Consider the following 17,669-nt stretch of genomic DNA (forward strand, 5'->3'; position numbering starts at 1 on the left):
GTGATCTCTGTCAAATAAATAAATAAATAAATCTTTAAAAAAAAAGAAAGAAAGAAAGAAAGAAAGAAAGAAAGAAAAGGTGCCCTCTTCCTCACCACCACCAAATGCATCAGAATCTTTAGGAACATTTAAATCCTAAGTTTCATAAGTTTATGAAACTGTTCATTGAGAAATTCCCCTTTACTTTTTAAAGGACTTTACAATCTGATTCTCTCATGCTTTCTCCCTTCCTTATCAAATTAAATTCCCTTTGCTACACCAATGTTTGCATATACTTGATCAGAAAGGGCTGTTCTGAATATTTATTAAATGAGTAACTGCAAGAAGTATTAAAAATTCTCCAAAATAATGAGACCCCTGGAGGAAAGCTTTTCATCATTTACATAAAGTGTTTCCATTTCTTTTAAATAAAATCTACATAAGTAAGAAACATAAATTTTAAGGCCCAACTGTTTGTAAGTTTCTGACTACCCATCATCTTGAACTTCTCCCCTCACTGACACGCTAAATGTATACATGATAAACCATTTGAGACTCCAAGGAGCCCACTGTGTTTACAACATATGAATGATTACAAGGACACATGCATCAGACAAGAAGCCATACAGTTAAGAGCATGTTACATTCCCATTCCACAAGTGGTTAATGACAATACTGTTTTATGTATCAATAAGATGAAGCAAGCATGAAAAACATGAAGAACAAGCTATTGTGAGATTTGAACATATTTAGGAGTACCTATAAGCTCAGCATTTTTTCAGCCTAATTTATGTCCAGAACTGACTGCATATTACCATCAGGCACTACACGTGGCAAGTGTGTGAGTAGGGCTGAAATGATTACGATGAGGGGCAGGTAACTGCCAGGTGCTTCACAGCACTGAAGTAAGATGCCAGTTCTACATTCTAAATCCTACTTTGAATCCTTTCCATTAAATGGAGGAAAAAAGGAAGGGCATTCAAATTTTGCCAATTTCTCAAAACAGAGTCATTTTCATCAAAGTAACCCACAGACACAGAAAAAACTTGGGCTTTTACTCTCATTTTTACATAGGCACTGGCCAAAATATAACCCCAATTTAGGATATTTAGCTTGGCAATACATAATGTTAGAGAACTGCTCTAGTTAAGAATTCTTATAGGCTGTAACACCTAAGTCTTATAGAAAGCATATTCCACCTCTGTCTGAGGAAGAGATACACGATAATCTTTGCAAATGTAGTAATAAAACTGGACATGGTTTCCTCAGGAAAGGTAGTGAAAAGGCAGCAGCTAAGAGATTAATAAGATTCACTGATCAGATAAAGCTTGCAAAGTAAAAGAATTATTCTGCAGCTGAGTTGCCCTTTTAATAAAAATAAAACATAATCTAACCCTAGTTATTTTTTATTCCACTATGATAAATACAAATCGGAATTTTACCATGCATTCTGATCATAGAGTTTGAGATCTAAATAGATTCTAATGTCACTTGCAAGAATTTCTTGCCGTCACTTATACCATTTCCTTCCTCGGTATTCCCAAAGAAACACAACAGCCAAATTCAGTTTTAGAAAATTGATACTGGGGTCGCTACATGACTAGGCATGAAACATAAGGAAACTGGAATCTTATAAGCCTCAAAGACAAGTTAACAGCATCAAAAACATGCAACTGGCTTTGCCATTCCTCCTTGAGATCCTACCACAAACAGCACCAGACATGAGGATAGGAGAAGTTCATGCAGGGCTTACAGAGAATCAGAGAGGGCACCACTACCTGGAGGGTCTGGACTTGCTGGCCTGAGGCGGATGCCACCTGGGCCTCAGTCTGCAACTGGACAGCAGTGACACCACCCTGCTGCTGAGAACAGGAACAGGAAGAGCTTGAAATGTGTCAGGAAGGAAATGGGAGAGTTCAAGATATGAGATCACCTTACCTCTTGTGAGAGAGGGAGGGAATCTTCTTTCAACAGTCCCACCCAAGAAGACTTTAAAACTGTAGAGACTCCCTATACTGAAGCTGTTTTGTCATGGTAGCAGGATCAAAGATATTAGCCTTCTATCCCCAGAGTGAAACTCAAAACACATTTCCATGACCCAAAACAATAGTTGTCCATCGTTAACACAATTTTTTTAAATGAACTCCTTCCCTCCAGAAATAAGCATTTGATCCTTCTGCTTTGAGTTATCTTAATGCTTTTTATTTCCTCAAATGAGTTCACAACAACAAAGTTATCAGGTTTTTACAGCTTTGAAGCTACAGTGAAGAATTTCTGGGACTTAAATGTAATCACCAGATAGGAAGAATGAAGCAATCACTGTGAACCAAAATCATCTTCATGCTGGTCACTGCTCTCATGGTCCAAAACTAAGATAACTTCTACTTAATTGGATTACCTTAGAAGCAATGTTTTCAGTGATTTAACCTAATTTTTATATCCTTTAATGATAAATTCTGACAGAAGACTTCATCCATCAGGGCGATTCTGTGAATAGAAGGCCCTTTGTGGAATCCTTCCCCAAGCAGGCAGGGGAAGGAAGCTGCCAGAGACACAGCAGCTGCGTGTGGAAGGAAAAGCCAGCGAAAGAGTTTAAATAATTACTTTCTTTTAATCAAAAGTTGCTCCTTCCTTTGATCATTAGCTAGGAACAAGTTACCATCAAAATAGTTTTTGCACTCCCTACCATCTACTTTTCTGTATTCTCTAAGTTCCCTTTTGGAAACAAAACATTCCCCAATCCTGGCCTAAGATCAAATAGATACATAATGAATGTCTTTTCTTCTAGGGAGAAACACAAGTAAACTTTTACTAAAATAAAAAGCTAGTAAAGAGCATCAGAAAATGTAATCTCTCTATAAATCTAAAAAAGCAATCTATCTTATTAAGGAATAAACCAACAGGGGATTCCTTTCTAGTATGTGCTTATTCGTAAGAGGGCCTAAGTATTAACCTCATGTTGAACTACAGCTTTTCAGAATAAGCACCGAGACGGATCAAATCAAAGAACAGTGGATTTCTTGGATGCTGACTATCTTGGTTTATCACTATGCCACAGCCCTGAAAGATCACAAAGCTAGCTTAATCAAGAAGAGAAACAACAAAACTGAATCCAGAAAACAAACAAACAAACAAACAAACAAAAAAGAACTCCACATTTCCATCTGAGAACAGACCAGGTATTTCCATTTGAGAACAGACCAGGTCTTGACTTGAAGCAAAATGAAATGGGCAATTCAGTATTACACAAGACTCCTGAGAAGAGCAAATTTCTCTGTTGTCATGGACTGAACACAGAGCTCATGAGAGAAATCCCAGCACGTCCAATCTTCAAAAAGCATTCCGGCACAAGTCACCAGACCTATTATTCGTAAGGTCTGGGACCTCTAATTCCCCACTTGAGTGGTGCTCCAAAGCTGTGCTGTTTAAAGCAGTTGTACCTCCATACCTGCTGTTGAATCTGTCCGGCCTGCACAACAATCTGCTCTGTAGAACTATTGCTGTTTGCTGTATACTGCTCCATGATCCCTCCAAGTTAGAATCCTGTCCACAGTGAGTTTCACTCAGGAGATCCAAGAAGACTGCAAAATGCACTCCTATTAGAAGGGTTGGAAAGAAACTAAGTGAGATTGTTAATAAAAGCCTTTGCCAGATGATTAACATTGATAACTTAATGCTGTGCTTTATTCGAAAGTAAACAGGGTAAGAGAATAGGAAACGTTCATTTTTGACATCATTTGTAACTAGGATTACAAGGCACACTCAGGACAACAATACCATAACAATACCATAACAATACCATAATGCCGTTTCACATGTCTTCAAAGTGCTTCTGATTCATTTCTGATTGGCAACCTTACCTTCAATACTACCAGGGGAACATTTCAAATTTAGAAATACTCATGAAACCACAATATCACGTTTTTACAAGGCCTATTTAACACTGGTTTTAAGGTCTGCACGTGTATTTTAGAAGATAAACAGTTTATTTTGTAGCACATTCTTGCTGCCTGCCAATAAAATACCAAATGTGTTACTCTAGTTCGCTACACATGGTCTGCAGTGTAAAATTTCATGGCTTATCATTTAGTAAGGAAATTACCCAGACCTGAAGTTAACCATTTTGCTTATCAAAATCTCCATTAAGTAGTATTAAGAAAGCTCAAGTGAAGGTTTAGGAATTTGCATTTTAATCCAGAGCAAGAAATAAAAAGCTATACTAATGGCGAAAATGATGTTTATAAATAAAAGGAAAAATTTTACATGACATATTAAGGCTACGAGTTTCTCCAGAAAGAACTTAAGTTTCCCCGACTCTTACATTTAAATGCCTACCTAATAGACCTAATTCTATCCTACCCTTTATTACATAATTTTAACTTTTTTTTTAATGGCAATTTCCAAACCTATGCAAGAACAGTGATAGGAGCGGCCTAGATGGCTCAGTCAGTTGAGTGTCAGACTCTTGGTTTTGGCTCAGGTCGTGATTTTAGGGTCATGAAGTCAAGCTCTGCTTTGGGCTTCATGTACAACATGAAGTCTGCTTAAGATTGTCTCTCTTCCTTTCCTTCTGCCCCTACCCACATTAGTGCACACTCTCTAAATAAATCTAAAGAAGATTCTCTCCCTCTGTCCCTCCCTTTGCTTATGTGTGCACACACATGCTCTCTAAATAAATAAATAATCTTAAAAAAAAAAAAAAAAAAAGGAGTACTGAGAACATCATTAATGAGCCCCCACAGCCATCTCCAATTCTTACCCCAAGGTCAATCCTGTTTTACACACCTCATCTACTTTCTACCCACCCCTGAATTATTTTAAAGTAAATACCAGACACTGTAGTATTCCAAAATTCTTTTTTTTTTTTTAAAGATTTTATTTATTTGACAGAGAGAGTCACTGCGAGAGAGGGAACACAAGCAGTGGGAGTGGGAAAAGGAGAAGCAGGCTTCCTGCCGAGCAGGGAGCCAGACAGGGGGCTTGATCCCAGGACGCTGGGATCATGACCTGAGTTGAAGGCAGACACTTAACGAATGAGTCACTCAGGCGCCCGTTATTCCAAAATTCTATCTTTATCTCTAAAGAGGAAGGACTCTTCCTTTGTCGTTACCATCACATCACAATATCATTTCTATAGTATAATTTCAAACATTAGAAAAGGAGTAAGTCCCTAAATATTATCAAATATTCAGGCCTTGGTCAAATTAATCCTGCTCACTTAAAGACTTTAAAAATAAGGATGCAATTAGATAAATAGAAATGGTACTTGAGAACCTTAGATAAACTTGACTCAAAGATTTAAAATTATACCAACTACCAAAATTATACCAATTACCATCAAAGGGTAATTCACCTTGGAAGTATGAGAAAGGTACATGTATATATAATCAAAATGTAGATAAATCTTCACCCCCAATTTTTCTCCAGGCCTTCATAAATTCTAAAATTTGAAATGATAAAGTTATGTGAGGTAAAATGAACTGCACATTATGTCAGCAAAGAAATGCACTACTCTCCATAAAATCACACATGGTAGATGAGATTAATCACTTATAAACTGTCTCAATATGGTGTGAGAGAAATAAAAATATATTCAAGTGCATGTGCAAGTATTTAGGAAGAAGTATATTTAGGTCTAAAATTCACCCTGAAATGCATCAAAAAATAAGATGGATTGATATATGAATGGATGGAGGTACCTGATAAATTAAATATGGTACAGTGTTAACAGGAGATGCTAGGTGATGGGTATATGCTGGTGTTTATTATAAAATTCTTTCAACTTATTGTATGTCTGAAAATTCTTATACTAAAATACGTGTATAGCTTATTACTCATCACCAAAATGGTATGCAGAGTAAGAGTGTAAGAGCCATAAATAAGTGACAGGATGACTGTGCCATCACTACATGCTGTTCTGTGGCCATATGGTTCTCTAACTCACTACGCTTGCTCTGAAGGAATGCTCACCAAGCAACTAACTAACTATAATTTGGATTTACATAGATACGCCAACAGAAACCAAATATGATCAGCAACACAAATGAACTTGTTATTTCTCATTGCATACTGACAAAATGACTTTTTGATTTTTATACCAGTTCTCTTCGGAACTGGTTGACTAAGTCGCCTCCTGAGGTTCTGGAACAGTACAGAAATCAAGTTTTCAGCAACACTAAATGGCTCCGCCAGGGAAGTAAATGGTCTTCCCTAAACTACCTTGTCTCTAACTTCAGTACAATGTATTTATGTTTATAAACTAATAAAATTAAAGAATTAAGGATCATGGTAACAAAAGAGCGTAAGTGATTCCATTTACATGAAACTCAAAAAGCAGGAGAAATTTGACAGAGAGAGAGAGAGAGCGATCACAAGTAGGCAGAGCAACAGTCAGGGTGGGGTAGGATAGAGTGGGGAACAGGCTCCCTGCTGAGCAGAGAGCTGATGAAGGCAGAGGCTTAACCCACTGAGCCACCCAGGTGCCCCAGAAATCTAGACAGAAAGCAGATCAGTGGTTCCCTGGGACTGGAAAAGCAGGGCAGGATAGGGGTGGGAAGTTGATCAGGATACAGCACCTGAAACTTTCTGGGGTGATGAATATGTTTTATGTATTTTTATCATGGCAGTGGTCGCATAGGTATATAAACCTAAGTTCATCAAAATGAACACTTAAAATGATTACTTTTATGTCTTACTGTATCTCAATAAAGTTGATTTAAAAAATTGGGATCATGAAGGAACATCTTCTTTCAACACTCCACCATCTACTCCCCCGCCCAAATCCCTTTCCTGTATGAGATTTTTTCCCATGGCCACTAATTTCCAGAAATTTATTTTATGAAGGATACGAGAATGAGTAAAACAGAACATCATGCAGATTTTCCCAACTAGTTTATGCTAGTAATAAAAACACTTCAATTCACTGTACTTTGAAGGGTAAAAAGGAAGCAGTTCTCAGTCTAACAGCAGCATTTTTCTTTCCTATGAACGACGGATTCAGGCTGCAACATCATACTGAGACTGCTAATGGTGAATATGTACACAACTGGTTTCACAGAAGCCATGTGCTCCTACTACCTTGAGCTTCAGTTAGCAAAACTGCAATACAATATGACATTGTCTATCCTCCAGTGCTTTTCTGTCCAACATTTGAAAAAAATTAAGTCAGCCAGAATTTACTCAGTCTAGCTCTCGATCCTAACATAGCTTTGGATGTTTCTTTCTCAAAGAGTGTGTGTATATTCTTGCTAGCATGAAAATCCTCTTCCTCCCCGCTTCAAGGTGCAGAACCCTAAACATAGCTAACTACTAGGAACCCATTCTACGTGTCCCTACACATTTTAAAGCTAAAACTTCCAAAACTCAACCATAAGCGTGCGAAAGCCCTTTGAAATTACTATATTTAACAATCCCTACCAGGTAAAGATTGCAACAATGCCTTCAAATTTTCTTGCCCACAAATCACTGCACACATAACAGAAAAAAAAGTAACTGCAACAAAATTTCCACAAATGCTTTATCTTTATGTAACATAAGATGCACAGATACTTCCTATTGTATTATAAAAAAATAGCAGCATAACCCACTAAAATTGACTTCACAACTGAACAAATGGGTCCTCATCTGTGTTTGATAAAAGACCAGAGAACTAAGACTGTCCAGCTTCCCTACTGTCCAAGGGATTTCCAGACTGGAGTTCCTAATTTGTTCCTTGTCTCCACTAATGAGGCATCATTTGCCAGACACCATCCTGAAGGTTTCAGAAATAAAAAGAAAACTCTGATGAAGATCTTAACTTCAAAGAGTCTTTAAGTTTGGTAAAGAAGTAAAAAGCTATACTGGAACCCTAAGTGAGAAACAAGGTAAAACAGTAACAGGGAGAAGAGACATTTCTTCCACCTGGGGATAGGTTAAGTCAAGGAAGGCTTTAGGAAAATGTAGCACCTGACCTGGTCAACAATGTGAGCAGAATTTATACATGTGATGATGTGGGAGGCGTGGAGTACTCTCTATGAAGAGCCAGCATAAAAACAAGAACAGAAATTTCAGGATATGAATAGCAGACTAAAAGGCCCCATGTCAAGAGAAAGCTAGAGGCCAGAATACTACCTCTTGGAATTCCAGGCAAAGAAGTTCTTCTGCAGACAGGTGAAGGCTTTAGAGATGTTTAGCAAAAGAGCAACCAGACTCTAACTTGTAACTGCCTTTAAGGAAAGTCTAGTGAAAATGCCCAGTGATTTTAAAGAGGCTCTATATATCCATTTTTACATACCAAGGTTAAAACAGTGTTTGGAAAATATGTTCCAAAAAACATATCTGAACTCATCAGAAACGCATTCTAAAAAGTGAAAACAAAAAAACCCTCTCCAAAGCTTTAGTAGTGGAGAGAGCACTGGACCAGAAGTTTTCTGAAATTTGTCAGTTTCATGACCTTTAATGTGATCATAAAAATGGGCACCATATACTGAAGACCCAGTGTACTTGCCACGACTTAGAAGACGCTTCACATGAATAAAAACTTTTAAAGTCCTGGGAGAAAAATCTTCCTTTCTTCCCCCAAATTCAGCTACTGTTGTACTGCAGAAGCCCAGAGTTCAGAAACTCATTTTTCAGACCCCGGAAAAAAACAAACCCCAGGACTTCTTCCATCTGAACCTCCAAAAAAACAACTATTTCTGAAAATCCCTTATCAAGATATACAAGTCCTTTTACCACCTGGGCTTTCCAGCCTTAATTCTCATGAGTACTGTCCAGTGTCTTCCCCCACCTTTCCCCTCAAACACAGCACAATTTGGTGCCTCTGTGACTAATGCCCTTCCATTCTTTCCTGTCAGAAGAAATCCTATTGTCCTTTAAGACCAATGAAAAGTGTGGCAACATCGAGTGTTACACAGAGGTTGTTAGTACTCACACACCAGTAACTTCACAGAATTGAACTTGGCCTCCTTATAGCACTAACCTTTAAGTATTAATTAGTTGTTCACTTGTTAATCTCCACCAGGCAGTAGGATCCTTAACTGACCTCTCCCTACTTTCTCCCCAGCATATAGAGTGATGCTTGGTACATACTAACTGCTAGAGACATGGCTGTCAATGATTTCGTCTCACCCTAACGAAACCCCATAACACTGTTAAGTTTCTATGAATACCTGAGTAGAATACGTTAACATGGAATTAGAAAGTATGCTTAAAAAATAATAATAAATCAAGAGATGGCTGTGGACAGAGTTGTGGACGGAGTTAAGTCAAGCCTGACACATGCAAAGTGACACCGAAAAGTGAAAGAAAAAAAAAAAAAATTCTACGTTCCCAAAGAAGGGAGAGTTCGCAAGATGAGCAACGGGGAAAACTAATAATATGAGAAACAAGTTGTGCAGCCTCCGGGAAAAGGAATGCGCAGGGCTGGCAATCTTCTAAGAGTGAGGTTCCAGGCACCGAATGCACTGGCCGGCTGTACAGCCCGGACAAGAAAGGGAGACCGCTTGGTCGGACTCCAAGACGGAGGTGTGCGGTTCTGCCCGGGCGAGCGGGGCGGGGAGAAGAGGAAATGACGAGCCAAAAGGGGGTGGTAACGGCGCCGGCCCGGAGCCCCGGGCCGAGCGTGCTGAGAGGAGGGGCGCGGCGGGGTAGGGGAGTGGGCGCACTAACGGACCCCCCCTCCCCCGACCCGGGAGATGGCGGGGGCGGGCCCGCAGAGCGCCGAGGCGGGGGAGGGCTGGCTCCCTCTCCCCGCAGCACTCCGGGCCCTCTGGCCGCGGCGCGTACCTTCCCCAGGCCTCACTCGCGACCCAGGGGTACTGCAAACAGGCAGACCCGACTCTCGGAAGACTGGGGATCGCGGGCCCCGCGGGAGACTTCCCGTCCCGAGGGCCGGAGTACGGAGAGTGCAAGGACGGGTTTCAGTTTTTTTTGCTGGAACGATCTGGAGAAGACCGCCAAAGCCCCGGGCGTGCGTGGACCTGAGTGTAGGGACATTCGTGGCAGGCCGATCACCAACCCCGAGCCTGGGCCTGACAAACTGGGCTTAAGAATCGGGAGAACGGGGACGCATCCCCAACTGGCACAGGCACCCTGCAAGAGTGTGGACCCGGAGGTGCTCGCTCCCGAGGGCGCCATCCTCGCGCGGGGCGGCCCCCTGCAGGCACCGGCCGGGAATGGCCCGGGGCACTCACAGGCCCGGGGCCGGGGCCGCCGGCCGCCCCGCTCGGCTAGGCTCAGCTAGACTCCCGGGGCTCGACGGGCGCCTGGGCCTCTCCTGAGTGGTCAGCGAGACCCGCCAATCGGGGCGCTGGGGCCGGCTCTGGGCCGCTGGATATTGGCTCCTCACACTCACCGTGCCTCGCTCCCCCGGTTCGCTGCCCGCGCTGATTGGCTCCAGTACCGGACCCCGAAACCCAATCAGAGGCTCCAGCCGCCGCTGCCGCCGCCACTGCCGCTGCCTCGCAAAATGGCGAACCCGAACAAAGGGGAATCGGGCCTCCCTCCAACCGCCTCCGCGCAGGCGCCTCTGAGACCACGCCCCCTAACCCCAGCATCGGGCTCGCCCCACCCCCAGTTGAAGGAGCACCGCGCAGGCGTGCCCTGAAGCCACGCCCACTTCCCTGATTTGACACCATCGCCGGCTGAAGGAATACGCAGGCGCCTTCTAGACGCGCCAGATCCTTGAACTCAAACACCGCCCTAAACATAGTACTACGCAGGCGCTAACTATCTCCTCCGCCAACTGCCCGCCCCTTTCTCTGCGGCCGCTGGAGACACACCCCTGGGGCTAATGCGCAAGCGCCGTTCTTCCCCACTCGCGGTGGGCTGTCTCGTTACGCATGCCCGGACGGCGGCGGGACATTCCACGGATTTTACTGCCGGAAGTCCGGCGGCCATTACCAAAGAGTGGGAGTTCAGCCGGCTAGCTAGAGGGGCTTGTTTCCGCCCCGCTCCTGGGTGGTGGGCGGCCATTTTAGGTGCGTGTAATTAAGGGCTGTGGCGGGATTGGCTCCGCGTCTAGGTTCGTCGGCTGCTTCCCACCTATCACGGCCGGATCCGGAGCCCGTTCCCGCGGGGCGGGACCTCGCAACGGCCGACTCTTTTCCAGGTGAAGGGTAACCCCGGTACGTTGAGGCTTTGAGCGAGCCTTTCCGCTCCTTCCGCCGGGACCCCAGGACAGGCTGTACGCCCCCGCTGACCCGCCCTAGGGTAGGAGACAGAATGGGAGGCCTCTCTAGACTCCTTCTCTTGTCCCCCCCCAAGAGCATGTGGGGACGAGTCTTCCTGGAGAGGCCGCTTTCCCTCTTCAGCGCTTGCGGCTCGGCAGTACACTCCCCTGGTCTGGACACTCCTCGTTTGCGGCTCTGGCGGGACTGTGGCCAAGTCCCTCCCATTTTCTTGTGGGCCAGACCCACTGGGGAAATACTTTTGGTCAGGCCGAGAAGAGGAGACTGTCTTCAATGCACCTCGCTCGGGCGCGGAGAAAGGAGGAGGCGCCTCGTGGGGACCGCCTTCTCTTCGCCCGGCCGAGCGGGGCGCTCCCGGAAAGCGCGAAATGCGAGCGGAGGCCGGCCGCCTCTGGACCTAGCCTTTCTTCCTCATCCTTGCCCCAGGGGGGTTTTATATTCCTTCCTGGAGGCCGGACGAGCTCACATTCAGCGATAAATGGTGGGGGAAGAAATTGCCAAGTGGGTGGCCAGGGCAGTTTGAATAGAATATATTCAGGCCGCCTAAGCATGTTTACTTCCTTTTTTCCTTCTCATAGCCGAAGACACACTTAAGTTCTGGAAATAGCGACTCAGTATCATGGCCGGCAGCCCTAATGAAGATTCAGAAGGAAGCAGAGTGCGTAACAACTATTAACTTATTGGTGAACTGAAATTCAGAATAATTGAGGTCAAAAGCATAAACACTTTTTAATTAAAGCAATAATTGAATTGTCTTTCTTCCCCCCGCACCTCCCCCCCGCTCCAGCCGATTTACTTCAGAAGGGCTGATACAGTCCTGGGCAGAAACCGTGCATCACTTTCCTTTTACAAACACTTTAATTTGTTGTAGTTCCTTAAGTTCTGGAGGTCGGGTTTTAAATCACGGAGGGGCAGTGGTGGGGAATTCAGTAAAGGGAAATGAAAGAAACAACTTAGTGTTTTTCTGTATCAAATAAAACTTTTTCTTTCCCTTTTGACATTTTAGATCACTTATGTGAAAGGAGACCTTTTTGCATGCCCCAAAACAGACTCTTTAGCCCACTGTATCAGTGAGGATTGTCGAATGGGTGCTGGGATAGCTGTCCTCTTCAAGAAGAAATTTGGAGGGGTGCAGGAACTGTTAAATCAACGTGAGTTTTAAAAAACAGCTGAATTAGTCTGCCTTGTCTAGAGCATTTTGATTTCCTGTTATATTTTAGTTATTAGACAGATACACATGCAGAGAGTGGAGTTCCTAACCACTGAGTACTTGTAACTCTTCAGATTAAGGTTAAGGTTTTTCTCTACAAAAGTAGCCTCTAGTTTGGGTCTTTATCACACCAACCTTGAATTCTTGTAAAGGTTTCTAATCTCTCTCTGTCCTAAAACTTTGTTGATATTACTCCACTTATTTCTGAACCTTTAATAACTGAAGTGTTTAGCTTCGGTTCTATAGGTATTAACTCAGCATTCAGGATCCTCTGTTTACCCATATTGTACTTACTCCTCAAAGAGGAGTTTAGAAACCTTCCTTACAGACCCTTCCCATCACTTTCTACCAGAGATTTTAAACCAGAGGTAAGTGTTAGAACCACCTGTAGAGCTTCTGAAACAATTGCCGAGATCACAGTCCAGGCTTATTGGGCCAGTCTCTGTTGGTGATTCATTTAAAACAATTTCTTACTGTTTTTTATTGTAGTTCTTTATAAATGTGACACTGTTTCTTCATTGAAAACTCGTTAGTAATTAGGAACTTTTATACATCTGTGTTCTCCACAATGCTTAGCACAATAAATAACTCTTTGTATGTGAAAAAAATCATTAAAGTTTTTAAAGTGAATATGGGTGTATTTGAAAATATGGTCAGGACAAAAGATGGGGTAAGAGGAAAATGAGCAAAAAATAAGAAAGCTGGAAGTTAAAGAAGGCTGATAAGGAGGAAAATGTTACAGAGACTTTCTTCAGAAGTAAAAAGTATTTTTAGCTCTGAAGTGAACTCAGATCAGTAAAGATTTTTTTTTCAAATTGAAGAATGCAAATCGGTGCTTTTATTTTTTTATTTTTTTACCCTTCTACTATTAAATAACTTTTTCTTAGAAAAGAAATCTGGAGAAGTGGCTGTTCTGAAGAGAGATGGGCGATATATATATTACTTGGTAAGATGGGGGTCATTTCTCACTATGTCAGTTCTCACTAGGTCATAAGGACTGGTGAACACATGGGCTGTACTGTATTTGTTGATCATGATTCTAGATACCCAAAGATGACCAAAAGCTTTTGATCTTATGCTCACTCAGATCAAGTTGGAGCATGGGTTAGAAAGGAACCTGAGGGGGCTCCTGGGTGGCTTAGTGGGTTAGAGCCTCTGCCTTCGGCTCGGGTCATGATCTCGGGGTCCTGGGATCGAGCCCCGCATCAGGCTCTCTGCTTGGCGGGGAGCCTGCTTCTTCCTTTCTCTCTGCCTGCCTCTCTGCCTGCTTGTGGTCTCTGTCTTTCAAATAAATAAATAAATAAATAAATAAAATTTAAAAAAAAAGAAAGGAACCTGAGGCTGCATCCCAGCTCCACGGTGGAGAGTACTGTGACAGCCACCAAAAGCCTCTGTTCTAAGACTTGGAAAAGTTAGGGATGTCCCACATACTTTAATTCTTTCCTAATTATAATGAGATAGAAAAAATAATGTCTCAAATGACGTATTGCCCAAAGGAGTTTATCTCTCACTCTCCTCTGTTGAATGCAGTGCCTGGTATTACTTAGCTCTTTTCCTGCCTTTTGCCTCAATATGGGATTCTTTCACTGTCAATGGTCTTCAGGCCCCAGAAGGAGTGCAGGTTCTTGGTGATAGTGCTGGGTTACTTAGAGCAACCAACCCACTACATATGTGATTTGGACAGCACACGGAGTGGGGACATGTCCTGAGGCCTTTGGATGTTCTCCTTAAAGCCAATGTGGCTTCCAGTCTTGTTTGGAACACTACCAGTTTCTCTTTGTTCATTATAGAGAAACAAAAAGCATATAAGTGTGGTTTCGAAATAGACTTAACAGGAAGTTTTCAGGTGGTATTGGTTCTTCCTTGTTGCAGATATATTGCTTATCTCGTGGAAGCGGCACAAAGACTTTGACCTACCTTGCTTAAAAACAATAGACAATAGGCACGGCCTGCTAATCTGGGCTTCTTGGGAAAAGGAAAGGTTATCACATGACAGTGTCTGGGTTTCTCGGGCTTTTTTTAGTAGATTTTCCTGAGGGCCTCCCATAACTGGAAAAGACAATAAATGACATTTGTCATCCTGCTCTGAACTCTTCTATAGAAATATATTTATTTTAATTACCAGGATGTTGGGAGAATGTGATGGCTCTTCTTCGGCTGTCATTTTGAACTAATGGAAGTTTGAATTCATTCTTTGTACTCAGATTACAAAGAAAAGGGCTTCACATAAGCCAACTTACGAAAATTTGCAGAAGAGTTTAGAGGCCATGAAGTCCCACTGTCTGAAGAATGGAGTCACCGACCTCTCCATGCCCAGGCAAGGAAATCCCGGGCCCTGAATAAAGACTTTTAATTGTGTGGTGGAATTTGCTGTCTGACTTGAAAGCTTAACTCAAAATATAGGCTTAAAAGTGGACAAATTGAAAAACTTCTAAAAATCAGTGAACCAGTGATCAGCCTTTAAGCTGCATTATACACATTTCTTAGCCTGGGTTGAATGAATCAGGATAATTAAAACACACCTGCTTCAGACTACTTCATAGGGAGGACCTGTTGGTCAATCACCTTTGTTGAATTCTGGGTGTCTTCTGCCTGAGGAGACTGAGGCTCTGTTCTTGAAGCAGTAAAAGCCTAAGAACCAAGACTGAGCAGTTGTGATTTTTTTCTGGGCCACTTCATGTGTCCCAAGCTTGTTAATCTGGTGCAAAGAAGGTTGTAAATTATCACTGCCTTTTACACTGCATGCTTGTGTTCAGTGTGGGTAGTAGCCAGAGGATATGTCCCTTATGTAATGTCTTAGATCCTTGCTATTGGGAGCTTAAGGGAATGGCTTTGGGGGTGCAGTATACTCTTTATTTACTTTCTTTTTAGGAACTAGGCTTGGGGTCATTTCTCTTCCTGTCAGTCTAATTTTGAGTCAGTGCTGACCATGTGTGCAGGTTTGTTTCAAGCCCCAAGTTATGAATGTGGCTACAAAATCCGTTATTTACCCTGGGCTTTAATGTGTTCGTGTCTTCCGTATCAGAAACTCTTGTGTGATAAAAATCTTTAAAAAAAAAAAAAGAAAGAAACTCTTGTGTGTTTTTGTCATAATTTTTTTAGGGACTTAATTATCAGACTGTATGAAATTAGCCATTTTAAGCTTTTTACCCCTAGGGATATTGAGGATCAATAGAGTAACATCTTAGAAGAAAGGTGCCAGGTAGGAGAGTTTTTGTGGGCTTGACTCAGGTTTCTCACCTGAACTGCAATCAGCTTGGCATTTCCCAGCATTTCATTTTGATTTCCTTTTTGCAGAGATCCTGTCCTTTGTCCCTCTTTTCATTTTCCTTAGCATTTCATTATCATAAGTGTGTTTTTAAAATCCCAGCTAGTTTTTATTAATAGCTATAGAATGATAGTCTCCCATGTCACCGCAGGTACTTTCTCAAGGTAGCCTCAAACAACTGAGAAGTGGCATCTTACCAGCAAAAGAGAAGCGACAGCTGTTGGATGTTGGGGCTATCTAGGAACAGCCTTAGGTGACTCACAACAGGAATTCACTTCCAAACTCCCACCATAGGTGTGAGACCAGATCATTTGTCTTTATGCTTTGGGTGGGTGCAGCCCAAAGGAAGGTGAAGAAATGATTTCCTAGGTACCTTCATCACAACCCGTGGAGCTGTTTTGTCTTTTTCAGAATTGGATGTGGTCTTGATCGTCTGCAATGGGAAAATGTATCTGCAATGATTGAAGAGGTGTTTGAAGCCACAGACATCAGAATTACTGTGTACACACTGTGAACAGATGTGTGCTGTGGATGTGTCCATGGTCTCCTGTCATCCCTACTGGACCGTAGCACTGGACGAACTGATGGAAAACGGTCTGAAGAAAGTTTCATGTGAAGTAGTCTGTGTCACAGGCCAGACTTGGGTTGCTGTATTCTCATGATGGGACTGGGATTCTGGAGGAGGGATTGCTTGGGAAATGTTGCTGTGATTTTTTTTTTTTTCCCCCACATTCAGGAAGGTAAGGAGTAGAATGCCCCATATTAGGCAAGGAAATCAGAGATGTTGGGCCTCTGACCCGTTTTGATCCAGGATACTACCTGACTTGTTCAGCTTGCCACTAGGTGGCAGCATTGATTCTACTTCTCTGCTGTTAATAAGAAAAATTTCAGGAAGGATGAACATTTCAATTAGTTTTGCATCTTTTGTCATTGTGAGCTTGCTTGGTATTATCCTTATGTCATATTCATCCTAGGAGAGAATTATGGGTTTGGTTTTGTTTAAATTACAAAAATGAGTCTTAACGTTGTTAACAAGAAATTTGTGGTGACAAAAAAGGAAAAATAAATATTTTTTTCTTGGGGGGTCCAGTGAGGTTCTGTGCACATGGCTGTTGTTCTGGACCTGGTAATGGAGGATTTGCCTGTAACTAATTGGGGAAGAATCAGACAAAAGATCCTGTGAGAAGAGTAGCAGGGTGAGAAGAAATAAGAACCGATAAGAACTGTGGGTCAGCGTTACTGGGAAGGGAGGTGTTTAGAATCTCCTCGTGGTGAACTCGTTCTCTCTTCTGTCTACCACATAACTTCTGTGATTAAACGGGTCTGAATTCAGTCATGGAGCAAGTAAAATAATGTATATGAAATGTCTGCTAAATTGCTTAGGGCGAGTAATGACTCCACAGATTGGTGGTTCTCAACAAAATCCTTCATGAATCTTTTAAGAAAAAGGCCCACTTCCTTAAAAAATTCTAGTTTGGCAGTTTGGGGTGGGGTGGGGGAATTGGCTAGGTTTCTTGATGTCATTAAGCTGCAGAGGATTGCGATCGTGCAGGAATCATAATGGGATGAACAGTATATATTAGTCCCTTTTTCTTTAGCTAAGAGAGCAGCACTTTATCCATTCCAGTGTTTACAGTGAGAGAATAGGTTCCTGGATTCAGGAGCAAAGGTATTGGGAAAACTACTGGAATTCTCTTTACCATTACTATGGTAGTAAGAGTTAAAACAGGGTTGCCTGGCTAGCTCAGTTGGTAGAGCCTGCAACTCTTAAGGTTGGGATCATGAGTTCAGGCCCCACATTAGGCGTGGAGCCTACTTAAATAAAAAGTTAAACTAACCAGACCTACTATTGATTTTCTCACTAGGGTGAATTCTGGGTATGTTGTAGGACTTGCTGCTTTCCCAAGCATAAAAAGAACTGGATTTCAGAAGGGGCTTGTTGAAACACTAGGAAAACACCAGTTAAATATAATCTTTGTACTTTAGACTTGTGTTCTTATCACACTGTAGCATGATAGGAGGCAGCAGTTTCAAAAAGTATTTC

At 42.4% G+C, this 17,669-nt stretch overlaps 3 protein-coding genes across 16 annotated transcripts in view; 2 read left to right on the top strand and 1 right to left on the bottom strand.

Annotated features, from left to right (window-relative positions):
- Positions 1–1,582, top strand: part of TREML1 (triggering receptor expressed on myeloid cells like 1) — a 75,932-nt gene extending 74,350 nt beyond the window's left edge. The window contains exon 6 of the mRNA XM_032862270.1: positions 1,513–1,582. Within this exon, the coding sequence (XP_032718161.1) occupies positions 1,513–1,552 (40 nt within the window). The 3' untranslated portion in view covers positions 1,553–1,582. The remainder of the gene's footprint in view (positions 1–1,512) is intronic.
- The window catches only part of NFYA (nuclear transcription factor Y subunit alpha), a 28,532-nt gene extending 18,003 nt beyond the window's left edge, over positions 1–10,529 (bottom strand). For 2 of the 12 annotated variants that reach the window (XM_032862264.1, XM_032862258.1), the window contains exons 1-3: positions 10,313–10,422; positions 3,428–3,560; positions 1,755–1,841 (exon numbers count right to left, since the gene is read on the bottom strand). In XM_032862264.1, coding sequence (XP_032718155.1) covers positions 1,755–1,841; positions 3,428–3,502 — 162 coding nt within the window. In that variant the 5' untranslated portion in view covers positions 3,503–3,560; positions 10,313–10,422. Of the gene's footprint in view, positions 1–1,754; positions 1,864–3,427; positions 3,576–9,744; positions 10,198–10,312 lie in introns of those variants that run through there. The other 10 variants (XM_032862266.1, XM_032862265.1, XM_032862257.1 and 7 more) reach the window with 9 other exon arrangements.
- Positions 10,530–10,674: 145 nt separating this feature from the next.
- Positions 10,675–16,709, top strand: OARD1 (O-acyl-ADP-ribose deacylase 1). 3 transcript variants are annotated; one of them, XM_032862273.1, is made up of 6 exons: positions 10,675–11,068; positions 11,726–11,805; positions 12,154–12,298; positions 13,245–13,303; positions 14,562–14,674; positions 16,037–16,709. In XM_032862273.1, exons 2-6 carry the CDS (start codon positions 11,767–11,769, stop codon positions 16,137–16,139), a joined length of 459 nt encoding a protein of 152 aa, XP_032718164.1. In that variant the 5' UTR covers positions 10,675–11,068; positions 11,726–11,766; the 3' UTR covers positions 16,140–16,709. The 3 variants fall into 3 exon arrangements, with proteins under 3 accessions (XP_032718164.1, XP_032718163.1, XP_032718165.1); XM_032862272.1 differs by having other exon boundaries at positions 10,682–11,084; XM_032862274.1 differs by lacking the exon at positions 10,675–11,068 and adding an exon at positions 11,150–11,169.
- The last annotated feature ends 960 nt before the right edge of the window (positions 16,710–17,669 follow it).

Source organism: Lontra canadensis, unplaced genomic scaffold (assembly GCF_010015895.1).
Source record: "Lontra canadensis isolate GAN:19392208 unplaced genomic scaffold, GSC_riverotter_1.0 scaffold23, whole genome shotgun sequence".
Lineage (NCBI taxonomy): Eukaryota > Metazoa > Chordata > Mammalia > Carnivora > Mustelidae > Lontra > Lontra canadensis.

What these genes read in the sequence shown, in the direction of transcription:
- OARD1 (XM_032862273.1), top strand. Translation starts at nt 11,767, where the DNA reads ATGGCCGGCAGCCCTAATGAAGATTCAGAAGGAAGCAGA. An exon ending in AAGATTCAGAAGGAAGCAGA is followed by an intron (nt 11,806 to 12,153) that starts GTGCGTAACAAC and finishes TTGACATTTTAG; the next exon opens with ATCACTTATGTGAAAGGAGA. An exon ending in ACCGACCTCTCCATGCCCAG is followed by an intron (nt 14,675 to 16,036) that starts GCAAGGAAATCC and finishes TGTCTTTTTCAG; the next exon opens with AATTGGATGTGGTCTTGATC.